At 35.3% G+C, this 15,459-nt stretch overlaps 1 protein-coding gene across 4 annotated transcripts in view; it reads right to left on the minus strand.

Moving 5' to 3' along the window:
- Window positions 1–15,459, minus strand: part of RYR2 (ryanodine receptor 2) — a 400,228-nt gene that overhangs the window by 9,285 nt on the left and 375,484 nt on the right. For all 4 annotated transcript variants that reach the window (XM_035320403.1, XM_035320402.1, XM_035320401.1 and 1 more), the window contains 9 exons: window positions 13,177–14,480; window positions 12,702–12,766; window positions 10,545–10,692; window positions 9,046–9,132; window positions 8,031–8,249; window positions 6,575–6,705; window positions 5,935–5,977; window positions 2,630–2,763; window positions 1,238–1,298 (listed from right to left, as the gene is read on the minus strand). In XM_035320403.1, the coding sequence (XP_035176294.1) occupies window positions 1,238–1,298; window positions 2,630–2,763; window positions 5,935–5,977; window positions 6,575–6,705; window positions 8,031–8,249; window positions 9,046–9,132; window positions 10,545–10,692; window positions 12,702–12,766; window positions 13,177–14,480 (2,192 nt within the window). The remainder of the gene's footprint in view (window positions 1–1,237; window positions 1,299–2,629; window positions 2,764–5,934; window positions 5,978–6,574; window positions 6,706–8,030; window positions 8,250–9,045; window positions 9,133–10,544; window positions 10,693–12,701; window positions 12,767–13,176; window positions 14,481–15,459) is intronic.

The raw sequence follows: 15,459 nt of genomic DNA on the forward strand, positions 1-15,459 counted from the left end.
GAAAACCATGAAGTTTTTCTTACACAATTTTGCTTTTGAGAATTTTCTCTGTGCAAAAATATTAAATCTGCAAATGTAGATGTGTTCACATGAAATGTTAAAAGTTGACACATCCTAAATTTCAATTTTGAAACAATGCAATTACTTATTAATGTTTATTATATAAAAAGTCTTATGATTTGAATGATTTTTTGTTTATGAGTAATTACATTAAAATATTAATACCTTAATATGGTCAATGACAAACAAAAGGACTTTGCAAGCAACAAAAGGAATTATATAATCAATTCAAACTTTTAAAACTGCTACTTAAATATTTAATACTATTTAAGTAGTTTACTATTACTACAAATGTTCATATTTCATCTTTTCCTACAAAATTTAATTTATTTGACTTAAGGACAAGTACACACTTATAAGAAAAAAAAAATAGACTTGCCTTTAGAAAAGACCTAATCCTGAATGAATTAACTCTCTGCAGGTCATGCTTTCTGTGGACCTGGAGAGTTATTGTCCCAGCTTCAAACTGCAAGTTCCACCCTTTCTGACTGAAGTCAGTTTACTTTTACATTCTCCAGCAGTCCTAGTTACAAAATCATTTTTCCACTACCATATTTTCCACCAGAAAAAAACAAGCTCACTTAGGAAAGCCACAGTCATAATACCATTTACATTCATAAGAAGAGCAATATCTTAAACTGAAGAATATTTTAACAATCTTGTCATTCCTTTTTTTTTTTTAAGACTCATTTTTTAAAATGAGTAAAATCATTAGCCTCATTCTGTGTCACATCCCACTAAGAGTTTCAGTGATACAAATTACAGTAATTCTATACCCATTAACTATGCTGATCTGACAGTGTTCCAGGATTACTTATGTGGCTGCAGATGTAAAGTTTAAGAACAACATGAAAAATGGCAACTAGAATTTATATAGACGGTTTCCCAATTTTACAGCACTTGCTTATTCCTCCTGAATAAATAACCACATAAGAAAGGGGTTAAGGGGAGAAAGCAGACTCAGGTTCTACAGACTAATACCCATGTAACTGGGAAAATATTTAGTCATGTTTAGTCTCTTTTTAAGTTTTATCTATACAGTAAGCTACTTGTAATTCAAAATATTTCATATACACTCAGAAACCCTTCAGGTTAAGATGGTAAGATGGATATTATATCTCTTTTTTTTTTTTTTTAGAACATGAATGTATGTGTATACATATACTGACAGACTTACATTATCAGTGAAAACAACTCCTAATTTCCACATCTGATACTTAACATCAACAGAGTTAAGCCTGTAAAAGTAAACAAATCACATTTTATATGAGAATAAAATAGGAAAATATGCAACATGAGTGCATATTGCATACTACAGGAAGTGTATTGTCACAGAAAACAGAGGTCACAGTTTATCAATTCCTCTGAAGCTGAAATATATCAGAACCTTGTTCTAATTCTAATTCACACTGTTATTCTGGAATGGACCTGTCTGAAAAAAGGCAAAAAAATAAATGTGTAAGTACTATTTTGGAGACATCAGACCTGAAGCTGATCAATATCTACAGTGCAATCACCTACGTATAACTCACATGAACTTTAGATCAATGGAGATAAATAGTGTTTTGAGAATTTGCACCCTGAAATACCAGTTCCTCACCATTGGTTATATCACATCTTGAGTGATACAATTAGATGGCTTTAAAGACAGATAAAGTAAGGTGAAATTAATCTCTGAGCTTATGTCCTTTGTTTTTCCTGCTGATATCAAGAATAAATTTAAATTGAAGAGGAATGTGCATTAAAACCTTATGCACAGTCAGGAATAACTCAGACCATGATAACTGGGTGATATTTACTGTCTGCTCAGGAATGCGTGGATGATATTTACAAGCTACATACATTAAAGAGAAAAAAAAATATATTGCAGCTTTTGTATAACAGATAATACTGTCTTCTAAGATACTACATTCTTAACAAGAAAGTTACTTGTTCCAGGAGCTTTTGAAAACCTAGGTTATTGAATCTTGTGACAAGGAAAATGAAGATCTTTTAACCCCTTTTTATATTCTAGGCCAACTATACCCAATCTTCACATTCATATCATTGCTTATCTTCTCACCAGGCTATGGAAACGTCAGATCCTTCAGGATAAATCTATTTAAATTTTTGTCTTCTTGAAAGGGGAAGAATTTCTCTACCGCATATGCATCCAACAGCAGCCCTGCTTATTATCCCCTAAATTACCACTGTGCAGCACTGGTTGCTGCAGATACTTGAGCCTCAGTTGCCTCTTTAATTGACACAGACTGTACTAATGACAGCAGAACCAAGAACAGCAGCTAGGGAGGTAAAGCAACTGAGACATAAGTTTGACTATGACACCTCTGATAAATAAGTTTAATCTTTGTGTATTTCACATTATTCTCTCAAATACACATCAATTTATTGATCATATATAGCCATTCCTAAAAGAAAAGTCATATAGCAAGAAAATTCAAAGCCAAATGACAAACCTTGAGTTCTTGATTTTAACCAAAAACAAACAATAAATAAATAAATAAAACCAACAACAACAACAACTCAACAAAAACAACAACAAACAAACAAACCAGAAGCAAATGCTTACACAGCAGATAAGGAGCTATCCTTCTTTGGTTTCTTCTTTTCTCGAGCATCACTAAAATCAAGAGCAGCTTTGTCCATTCCTAATAACTCACTGATTCTGTCACGGCCATAAAACTCACCATATTTATCCATGACCTAAATTTAGGAGGAATAGTCATGAGAGTCAGTTGGGTAGAAGGTTATTTAGTTTCAGAGACAATAAGTTTAACACGCAAGATCTTTTTCATCTGTTTGTTCCATCTGTCTATCATACCATTTTTTTTTTCTCCTTAATTTCAATCACTTTGATAGAGGCAAGAGGGCTCATCAAAGATATGATGTTCCTACTCATTTAATGAAAATAGGAAGAGAAAAGCAACTCAGCAGTAGCAGAATAACTAAATAAATATTGTCACTGAAAAAAAAAAAAAAAAAAAGTTGAGCTCACACAAGCAGAAGACGTTTTAAATATCCTATCAACATTAAAAGATCTGATGAAAGTAAAATTTCTTGAACGCAGTACTCAACCCTTTCTAGATAACAAACAAACAAAAAAAGAATACGTTTATTCTGTTTAGAAGGTTTCTTTAAATAATCTAGACATGCTGATTGGGAATTTTGTTTTTGTTTTTGTTTTTTAAAAGGGGGAAGAATTTCATTTTGAAATAGTTATGAAAGATGTTCTCACTTATTAACTAGCACTATTACATATTTTTTTGATTTTGTGATATATTATTCATTGCATTATTAACTAATATATAAATAGTATGTAACAATCACAAGATCTTTAACAAAGAGATATAGCTAAAATGATTTTCATTGAATTCAAACCATCCCATATCTCTTTCTTACAAAATGTGTTTCACATGAAACATTCCTGGAAGTGAACATTTGCTCTCATTCCCACTGCTAATACAGCTAATCACTGTTATCTCTCTCTTCCCATTTTTAAGAGAAAATTCTCATCAACACCACCCAAAGAAAAACAAAATTTGGGGCAACAAGACTATAACTGAATGACTCCGACAGGTAAGAGATGGTATTTTACCAGCTTTCTCATAAGTAATGCTTTAAACCTTTGTTGATATTTTTGACAATTTTTAGACAAAAAACATCATTGTCACATGCCTGAAAGCAGTGCTTCACGACTGTAGACCATTCAATAGCCTGGATTTAGGTGTGTGTGTATATACATAAATAAAACATTCTTTGCAAAACATTTGCAGGCACTTATTTCTGTCCAGAGCAGTTCCTCCAATTATTAAACCTTCCACACAGTTTAAAACCACGGTCTTTTCCTTTTTAATAGGAACCTTCCATGAACCTTAACCTACTATACTGACAGAAGCAATACACACTTCTCCTTTCTTTCTTGAGTACTCTGTGCTAGCTACTGCCTCCTCTTTGTTTAGACAGACAGATAGAAATATGCATGTAACAACTTCAAATGTGCAAAAAGTATGTTCAACAGCAAAGTAAATACAGAACTCCAAGTATTTTTTAGACAGATTGACTTAAAATTATTATGAAGCAGAATTGCTACTAGTATTAAAAAAAAAAAAAAAAAAAAAAAAAAACACGTGTTTCCAGAAGTGATTAAAGGCTTGAATTTAAGTGGTATGAAAGTGGTGTAAATCTTATCCAACAACATAAACACCCTCTTTTTCAATTGTGAATAAATTTTTTTTCAAATGTTCATAAGAAATAAACTTCATCAGCCTCTGGTTATGGGGGACTATTCTTGAGAGAGATTATTAGGTTATGCAACAAAAGCTCTACTGCACACCTACAAAGGAGCACAGAGAGACAACAGGAAGAGTTTAAACAAAACCTTATCCAGCTACTCCCAGGAACATCACAGGAGTCATCAGCCCATCAATAGCCCATCTCCACAAGCCCAGAAGAGCACAGGCACAATGGCAGGCAGAAACCCATACTACAGATTTTCGAGGAATGGACATCCTGTCTGGTCCCAGACAGAGCTGTCCCAGAACAGCCTAACCCCAAACATCCAGGAATGAAAACTGCCAAGTTGAGTCATTGGAAGAAGCTTTTCAGAACACCTTTCAGACTAATAGATGTTGCTGCCTAGAGGTGTGGGATACATTACAGGATGCAAGGGAAAAGTATTTGGGAACTGCACAGGACTTATTGGATTTTATGGGGAAGAATCAGAAGTGGGAAAGGGGATGGATTTATGTGATTTGGGGAGGAATAGGTATGAGGAACCAGAGAGGTTATGGGATAAAAAGGGGCAGTAGGAATTATTTAGTTTGCTAGTCAGTACAGTTGTTTGGCTATGCATTGTGCCTAATCTTCTCAATCTGTCCCATCATCTTATAAAATTAAATTATTTTCTATCTCTTTCCTGGTTGAAGGACTCCATATTCTGTGTGCATGTGTATGTGTATATGATGGTGTGAGTGCAGTAACTGGTTTCAAACCATAGGTTAGGGAGAACTGTATGTCCATGGTGCAGTAGAATTGAACGTGTATGTGTGACTCTGTGGTCTCTAGCAAATGTCAACCGAGACTAGCTGGCAAGGAGTTGAAGCTGTCTGTAACCAAGGGGATGAGTGGGTCTCTAAGAGCCAGCTCTAGGTGCCAGAGCACAGAGGGGTAAGCTATGGGACATGGGGAATCATGACCAGCTGAATATGCACATGTGTGAGGGTTTGAGTAAGACTCTCTGTACCAGCAACCAGTGGGGCAGCACCCTCAGGGACTCATATGTCCAGTGGTCACCGACTGGGGAGACTGCAATCCAGGAGCAGCTACAGGGCAGACTGAGTGAGCCCAGCTGATGGAACAATCCACATTGTACAGAAGTTTACACTAGGGAACCTCTATCTTGCTTGGCAGACTCTCCACTTCTTCAGACTCTCCACTGCTTGGACCTGAGACCATGCAGTGGCAGCCTTGCTATAGCTCTCTCAGGCTGTCAGACTCAGCACAATATATTTCCTTTAACATATATAGGTACACGGACAAAAAAACAACAACTTGTGTATGTTGTAATATACATGCAAGTGCATATAATGTAATATGCATCCAAGTGTACAAATCGCCACAGAATTTCATGAATGTATTTGAAATTTCTGTTTTATACAACAAGCTATATGTGGATCATGTAAAGAACAGCTATCCAAACTACACAAAGCATAAGTTGTTACATAAGGTAACAACACTCTGTATATCTTAAAATGGGAAATATACACTTCTTCAAATATAACTGATTCAGTGTGGACTACACTCCTTTGAAACATGAAATAAACATGTATTAAACTTTACTTCAATTTCATACACAGTTTCAAAAATAAGCCTTACCTTTCTTTTCACAAATTTGTCCCAATAGTTGTTTGGAAAAGACCTGAAAAACATAGATGAAAAAAGAGATTACATTTTAGATGGTCATGAAGAAGAGTACCTACTAAGATGTCATAAAAATTATATAATGATTTGTTTCTAAGAGGCTCTAAGAGGCTCTCTGTTGCTGCTATCACCAGCTAGTCATTTCGGAAGTCATTGGAATGAAAGTTACCAATTGGCATTGAGCCTATCACATTCTCATGGCTGAGAAAGAGCAGCTGAGCTGATGTTTCCAGTGTTCCAAAGTATTTGGATTATATAATTCCAAAAGGCAGAGAGTTAAGGTTCCAAATAAAAGACTTCAAGAGACACTAAAGGATACAAACTACAGTTCACTCTTGAACTGAAAGTAATAAACAATAATCACTGTACTTGCTAAAAAAAAAAAAAAAAAAAAAAAAAGTAAAAACCTGCAAGTTAAGAAGATTGAAACTGATAACAAACATCAGCATTATACTTGACTGAAATATTTTGTATATCCTTCCTGGAAATATACTCCTCACAACTGTTTATTTCAGACAAGCTGGACCATCAAATGCATAACTGTGGCATAATAATTCCTTGCAAAGTTATAGAAACAGAATAAGCAAAGACTCACTGTGTGTTGATTACAAGTCTATCCCATTGCCCTTTAATATCATCTTCTGAGGGCTGTTCAGTTATATACAGCCCATCAAATTCCAATTTCCTTGCTACTTCCTTTTCCCTCTTAAAAATAACCAGTGGAACCTGCAGTTGAAAAAAAAAAAAATCAATATATTAGAAATTAGTTAAAATGCTCTGAGATGTCTGAAAAGCTATAAGAAAATATGGTAGTTCTGAAAAATTAAATACAAAACCTGAACACATATGAAATAATACTTCCAAAAATTAAAGGACTTGAAAATGGCCCAAAACACTCTAAAGGCACAAAGACCACATTGCTCAGAATCGTTACTAGAACATACAGCATAATTGTACATTCTAGTTAGAGAACAAATGCAGTTTTGAAAAATAATGTGTGAAAGCACCATATAGAGTACAAGAGGAGAAAAGCTATGAGGTAGGAGAAGAGGACATCTCAAAAGCCAGAAATCTGAACTTTCACTGTGCATGCCAACCAGTGAAACAGGAAAATGTTATAGTATTCTCTGATCTGCAGAGAAACTTCAGGTATAGAGGAAAATCAAGCAATTAATGCAACAGCATGATGATCATTTGCCTCAGCTACAAATGCAGATTATGTGTTTGGGGCATAGAAAAAATATTATCCATTAAGAGAGGAACATAAAAATACCAAGGTCCATACAAAATCATAATTAAGAAATTATACTTGTAAAGACAAATAAGCAGCCACACTGAGTCAGCAAAGGTCCATTTAATTTGATATCCTGTCTTGCTCTTTGACCTATAGAGTTTGCTCTAGAAGAGTATAAAAATGGGAGAAAGTGCATCCCAGATATACACCTCCTGGCTCCAGACATGTATGGCATTTGGTCTTCCAAAATCAGAAGCAACATTTTGCCTTTACAGGCAGCTTCTTTATTTCTTACCACCCTAACAGAGATCTTCTGTAAGGTATGCCTTTAAGAAAGGCTAAAGTTCCTGTCCAAACACAATTATTTCAAAGTGCATATGAAAAGTGACATTGTCTAGAGTCACAACACAGAGTAGTGGTGCTCTAAAGTACTGCATGCTTTTCAAATAAGCCTGCTGACAAGCTAGTAATACAGACACTCATCCAGCTTCTTCTGACCATACCCATTCACTGCTGACAGTCACAAGAAGTGATACAGGTTATTACTATAACTGGCTGACACAGTAACTGTGGAAATACTGAACCTACAGTCCAAAGCCAGACCAGAAAATCAGGCCCTGGCCTGTAACCTTCTGAATTCACAAATCACCTAACTCATGGTTTCTATGTAAGGTTATACTAACAGAACAGTGTTTCTTTACATGGTTCCTCAAGCTGCTTAAGCAAAGTTGCTACAACTTGATTCCAATTTATACCAGTCAAAGGACAAAAATGTTCATAGCTAGAAGAAAAAAAAACAATGTTCAGTTTTTCTTACTTTCAAACAGTAATACCCTATGATGCAGAAGAAGGAGATGATTGTGTGTAAGATGGCCAAAATCCGCAGCGTGGGCTCCATGTAGCCACTGCTTTCTTCTAGGACATAATGAACTGCAATGACCCTCTGGCTGTCACTCTCCAAACTGTTCAACTTCATACTTTCTCCAGTAGACACCACAGGAACTTCCTTTTCTTCTGTCACAGCAGAGGTGGAGACCTGTTTAAATCACTTAAATCTTAATATTGCAGGTGTATTCCTTTGACAGGAGTTTTACACCACAAGTGAAAACAATCCTACCAAGGACAAAATAATCGTGATGAAATAACTTTGCAGAAAAATGTCCAGAGGGAATACCTCACACAGACCCTTTCATCATGCTACACCAATCTATCATAGTGTGGATTTTCTTTTACTCTCTTTCCATTGCAAATTTGGGCCATACATATCACCTTGAATTCAAGAAAGAGCGTAGACCTTCTGGAAGAAGCCCAGTCAAGTCCTGACATTGCCATATGTAACCCTTATCAGCAGGGCTCTTCCAGGAACCGATTCAAGTCTGGAAAATCTACTGTTGCATTAACTATAGTAAAGGTCTTGACAAACATGATAAGTGATATTCTAGCCAGTTTAAGATTATGTGACTTCCCCTTGCTGTACACACCCTCTCAGGGGACCATGATGGCACAAAAAAATATATCTCAGCTGATGTGTATTAGCTTAAATTGCCAGTGAAGGCTGGGTTTGGCAGAGTCTCTGTACAGGAAAATGGAGCATCTGAGACAAAGGTACATCTTTTTTGCTGCATCTCTCACAGCACAGAACTTTGGAAACAGCTATTTGGAAGTCCATTATAACTTCACAGAAACACATTAGTATCACTGTTAGATCTCTGAAGTGGTAGTCTGAAGAAGGCATTTAATCTGTTAGGCTAGGCATTTTAATCATAGCATGGCATACACAAAACCTGAAGGTTTTTCAGAATGCAACTTAAGTAATATTGTGACAAGCTTACCTTATAGAAAAGCAGGATGAAGTTGATGGCAAAAGCAACAAACAATGCCAACATCCTCATGTTATAAAAGTTTCGAGCAAAATAGTTCTGAAAATAAAAATAAAAATAAAATATAAATACTCCTTGCCTAATAATTACCATTCTTGAAATTAATTATTAAAAATTATTTTAGGAAATAAAATTAACTATATTGAATAACTAATAAGTTATCTGAAGTATCATGAATGTTTAATCCCAATCTGAAAAAAAAATATTTACCCACACTTCACTACAGAACTTCCCATTATATCAGACAGATCATGTGATAAATAGAATATCAGACACACTATTTTTCTTTAGTGGCCTTGAAGTCAGAAGATTGGAAAACTCTGCCTTAAATAATTTTTTCATGTTTTCCTGCTTCCTTCTGATTTCAAAACCTTCAAAAATAACAGTGAAAGCACAGGAAATCTCAAGAAAAATCTTATTCCAGTTAGGAAATTCTTACCCAAACCTTATATACTAAGGTTAAAAGTATCTTATTCTCTTCCTTACAATTCAGAAACTTTTCCAGTACCTATTTTCAATGTTTTGTTTTAAATCTTACATGGAAATTCCTCCATTTTCAGCCCTAAACATAGAAGACTATTTGTGAGTTAGTATATGAGACTATTAGAAGAAAAATAAATGAAATTTGAATGGCTGCTACACAATACCCTATAAAATGACACAGAGTTCAAAAGCAAAACTTAAGCAACTAGTTCCTTTAGATTGTCATTGCAGTTTTATACTTTTGCTATGTTACTCATGTTAGATGTAGGCTGACCCTACACAATTATATCTACTAGATCTACAGCAAAAGCCTGTATCTTTTTGTTTTGTATTTCATTCTAGCCTCTCAGAATATGTATGCCTATATATATCTTATGTAATAAAAGTATGGATTTTAAATATTTCTGCATCTAACTCAGAGATACTGTATGTTACTGAAACACTCAGATACATTTCTACAATTTTAGCTAGTCTTATTTTCCACAGAATTTAAGAAATTTCTCAAATATGAACTTGCTATTTCATGAAAATCTTAATAAAACGTTTAGATAGAGGAACTTGACATTTCCCAAAGTGTCTCAGGAAAACAAAAAGCCTACAAGCTCACAAGCTGCTCTAAAAATTCTGGACTCAATAAGTACTCACCTTCACATAAAAACACTAGGCTCTTTTCCACTGATGAATAGGAATCTTTGAAGGTCTGAAATTTAGCCAATAATTGTTTCTTATTATGTTAATATCTTGTCTAATATATTATTTGTTAGTTTTTGTTGTTGTTGTTGTTTGTTTGCTTGTTTCCTCCACTAAAAAAAATTCAATTAAACCTTTGCCTTTATGTCCTATTCATGAATGACTGTGAATTGAATGAGTCTTAGGAGATGTAAATTTGTCTTTTTCATTTTGATAGCATAATTTTATGGTACATATCCTTCCCAATGCGCAAACACACAGTGTAGAAAACAACCTACAAGAAGCTTTTGTTGATATGCAATTATTTTCTTCCAGAAAGCCGATTCCTGAACTTCCGGTTCTCCATATCTATGAGTATGAAGCTGTCTTAATTTCTGTTTCCCTTTGTCTTCCTTGGCTTTCTCTTCTTTTTCTCCATCCTCTCCTCTTAGGATAGAAATGAAGCCAAAATAATAAGCCAAGTTAATAAAATTGAAAAAAAAATAATTAAACCACACCCTACAAGAGGACATTGCAACTTTTCATGAGGCTGAAGTAGTCATAATTAATGAAGGGCACATGTATGAATAACAAGGATAGATATCCATCTTCAACATAAAGCACTGGAAAGGGTTACAGTCTGGTTAAGTGTATTGATATTTGAACTTACTGATTTGTCAGCCTGAAGTGAGAATTGCTAACTGGTAGAAGCAGGTAACCAAGAATCTCCCAAACTTTATACCTGAAACTCTGCTTCATAATTGTGCAGCTAACACTGCCAAATGTCTGTACAACTTTCTATATGTCTAAGGACTCCCCTCCAACCTCATGCACTTGAACTATCTGGTTCAGATATGCAGACTGCAGAACACTGGTTCTTCTTGTATTTACAAGCCAAGCCTTAAGTTTTACATTCTGCATTTCTGTCCAGATGAGGACAACAAAAGTAACCCCTCGAGGAGGAGCAAGAAATATGAAAGCTTGACAGCTTTCAATCTGTGATTATCACCATGCTGATTATTACAGAAAGTCATAGCTAGTCAGCTGCCTTCTCCAAGCACAAAATCGTAGGAACTGAGAATTATTTTGGAAGTTAATTTGACCTGACAGCCTGATAGATGAAAGGATCACAGAACCCCATTTGATGCCAAAACAGAGGGAGAGGCAACTTATTAGCTACATTATTAATTTCTCTTTATCTATCTACAAACAGAATAACTGATATCCTAAGTTGCTTCATAGTAGAATATACTCAACAAACTTTCACTTGAAAGTTTGTCTTACATTAGGAGTGGCTTCAGGGCAGTGCCAGTCACTTCCACTCTTCACAAAGAATACTGGTATCACTGCAAACCACACAGTCAAGCAGAGCAATCAACAGTGAAGTGACCTTCAAAAGTCAGCAAGACTCTCCTTCATAAAGTTGTACTGGCTGCATTAGAAGTTTGCTGTACTGATTAGGAAGAAGAGTTTTTGTTACTGGCAAGTGTTTGTCATTGCAGGAGAGCAATACGGAGATAACTTGATACAAAGGGATCCACTTGAAATTTTAACAGTGATATATCAGCTGCCATAAAAAATAGAGATGGAGAGTTTTTTACTGGTTAAAGCCAAGTCCTATGTTTTGCTCTTTTATTCTGAGCTAATCTCATTAACATTTGATTTTACCATGTCTTAAAAAGACTAAAATTATTATTTATCAATGCTAATGATCCCCATAAAAACGTGAGAGGACTCAGTAATTCCTTAAAACTGTAGCAGAATAATAAGGTTATACAAAATCTAAATAACTCAAAACAGGTCATATCAAATGGGAAGGACAAAAGAGTCAGTCTCTACCACTGATAGATAATTAGTCTCTGTAACACAAGTGCTCTTACAATTTTTCCAAGACCTTTTGTTCTCATTTTCATACTTGCCAAGAAAACCTTAAACAAACAGATGAAATTAAGCCCAACAAAAACAGACCGAAAAAAGACTCAATTCTCAGAAAATGATGATTTTTCAGATTCAAGATATTTTTAAAAGTATACTCAATTCCATCAAAATTTTCAATGAACCCTGGAACCATTGCAGCTATGCCTCTGTAAATAAACTGCCTCTTGGATAAACATATAAACTCCTAGGACTACCTTCTGAAACTGTTGTTCAGTGACCTTTTAATACCTGTGGGGAAAGGCAAGAAGTTATATGATGAGTTCTGTAAATTCTAAAAGAAACTAAATTGACATTACAAAGGATGCAGCTGGAAGAGGGGAATTCATAAAATCTCTTAGTTATTTCATGGCATTTCCTTGCAAATGCCTACTGATGGTGAGGATGGATTATATATATATATACACATCTTAATAGCGGAATGTGAATGAAAACAAAATTAAAGGAAAAGAAGCATAATAAAGCTGATTTTCTAATGAAACAAACTAATTTTCAGGATCACTGGTTAGAGTTATACATACTCTGCTTTTTCAGGTTCAGATTTTGTTTCCTCCTTCTCTTCCTTTTCATCTTCTTTCATTTGTTCCTACAGATAGTCAGATTAAGGGAAAAAAAAAAAGTGTGTAAATATTATTATGCAGAACAGAATTAGTTAAAACGATACACACCCTGCAGAATATTACACTTTTTTTTTTTTTTTTAACTGTTGAAGCTGTGAGAGAAGATGATGCTTCAATATTTATTTCTGTAGAGACATTTTAGCACTAAATTAGAAGGAAACCAAACTACTACTCTACACCTACTTAGAGAAGGCTATGGGAATTGAAGTTATTGATATCAGAAAGGGTATGGTTTAGTGATTATATGTGATTCCCTAAAAACATGACACACACACAAAAAAAGCAAACGTAGATGCAAGTTTTGTTTCAAGACTTTAGCTAGCATATGAAAAAGATAAACACAGAGCATAAGCATAGAAATAAAAGATACAGTTACCTGGATTTTTTCCTGCTCTTCAGGCATTGGAGCTAAGGAAGGGGTGCTCAGCAAATCACTCAAACCAGCGTTTGGATTATGAGGGATCAATTTATACTGTCCACCTTCCCGTTTCAAATCCAAACCAAATATATCTGAGAGTAGATCACTCTCATCTGATAAAGTTCTCAAATCTGTCAAGTCCTCTGTAGGCAATGCAGTTTCTGTGGGCTTCCTCTCCCCCTCTTCTCCTTCCCCACGCACCTCATCCTGCGTGGGATCTGGCATATTAGCTAACAGTTCAGCCACCTTGATTTTCTTTGCTCCTTCTACTAGGCTTCCTCCAAGCAGTAAACTGCATATGATGCGAAAGAAGCCCCGGAAGACACTACAAGCAAAATGCAGTAAGCCCATCAAAATGCTCCAGTAGGAAGAAAACAAAGCCATAACCATGTCCTTCATGGTCATTTTCTTCACTTTTTTCATCTGTTTCTTCAGGCTTTTCATGCTAAGCATTTTCATAAGAGTCATTAAATTATACTTGAGAGCTACTAATGCTAACTTCATAGTTACAAGAGAGAAGAAACCCATTCCAGGATCCTGCTCCTCAGGCTTATCTTTCTCATTTTCCTCTTTATTAGCTGACCTTTCATTCAGATCTGACTCAGAAATCTGAGCAGCCAGTTGCATTTCAAAGATGGTATCCTCACAGAAATTAACAAAAAGCTCCATCTTTTCCTTCTCCCCACCTTCATTTACAACATCAAATATAAATTGCCTCTTTGACTCTTTTACCTGAGGTTTCTCCCACTGAGTCCGACTTGACTCACTTATTTCAAAATATACTCGTTCAATACGCTTTGCACTGCCCATGATTTCTATGCGTCCAAGGAAAGGCTGAAAATAATTCAGCACACTCTCTGACAGTTCAAGAAAAGTTTGCAAGCGGGTATCATGGGGCATGTGTTCTGAGAGGTTGGTCAGGAGAACAGCAACATTGAAACCAATGTCTTTGGCAGGTTCATGGAAGCGTTTCACAAACTCCTCATAGTCCAGAGTCTCATTCTCATCGGTTTCAGCACAAGATAGCAGAAACTCAGTTTCAGACTGAGTGTAATGTTTATGGCTTTCCATTGCTTTGTGGAAATCCCTTTTTGAAATTATGCCTTTACCATCTGGGTCATACTCTTTGAATGCATCAGAGGAAGTCAAATCCTTCAGTTTTAAGAACATATCAAAAAACTTCAGAATCATCTCCACATTGTTGGACGATTCCACAAGCATATCAACCATCTGCTTGCCAATAGTTCCATTCACAACATTACCTAGATGTGATAACATGAAATTAGAAATATTGATGGCAGCAAATATTTTGGCAATGTGTTTAATAATGACTAGTGAAATAATCAAACAGTAAGACGGATAAACCATTGGCTCACACAGTTATATGAGGAAAACAGCTGTAAAATCAGGAATCTTTTACTAATAGCACTACCCTAACTAAGACTTGGAAAAAGATGTAAGTAACTGAAATATTTGCCATTAAAGGAATAACTAACAAGCCACAGAGAGGCACATCTGTTACGTTTATTAAAGTACTAAACATGAGGCAGCTTTTCAAGAGCAATACTATAAATTTTACTGTAGTGCAACACAAACAGAACAGCGTCACATTGGTTAGGATGAGTAGTTCAGTATGTCCCTGATGGAGCACTGCCTTCATATACTAGGAATTACTTTGCTTCTCAGTTACCTCAGATGAGCAAAGCAGCAGCAATCCATGCTACACTGTAATCCAGGTTGCATTTGCTAACCTCCCAGTTCTCTCAAGATAATAAATGTGACGCAATACATGTAGGAAGCATAAAATAAAATCTTTGGATCATCTATGCTTGTGTATTTCTGGGTAGCCTACTATTGGTAGTCTATTGTTAGTCTGCCAATACAATACCAGAAAGAAGATACATAAATAGCAGTATTTCTTGACAATGATCACATTCTCTGGGGAACCAGTATTAGTTATAAGGAACCTTGAACTGAGGTAAATCAAAGCCTTTCCTTCATGGCTAAGATCATTATAAAAATAAATGCAGTATAGTAAAGCTAATAATAAAATGATAGAGGAATAGGCCATATTCACAGAATCAAAGTAAAACTTCTGTGCTTCTGTCACAGCTGGATTTTATACAATTCTGATATTCAGAAGTAACATAAATGGTATCAACTGGTCTGTATAAATCTTCAATGTAATTTAAGATCTCACATCTCATCTCACAACTGATACATAACAATCAAAAACCTAAA

This window comes from Oxyura jamaicensis, chromosome 3 (assembly GCF_011077185.1).
Source record: "Oxyura jamaicensis isolate SHBP4307 breed ruddy duck chromosome 3, BPBGC_Ojam_1.0, whole genome shotgun sequence".
Taxonomy (NCBI): Eukaryota; Metazoa; Chordata; class Aves; order Anseriformes; family Anatidae; genus Oxyura; species Oxyura jamaicensis.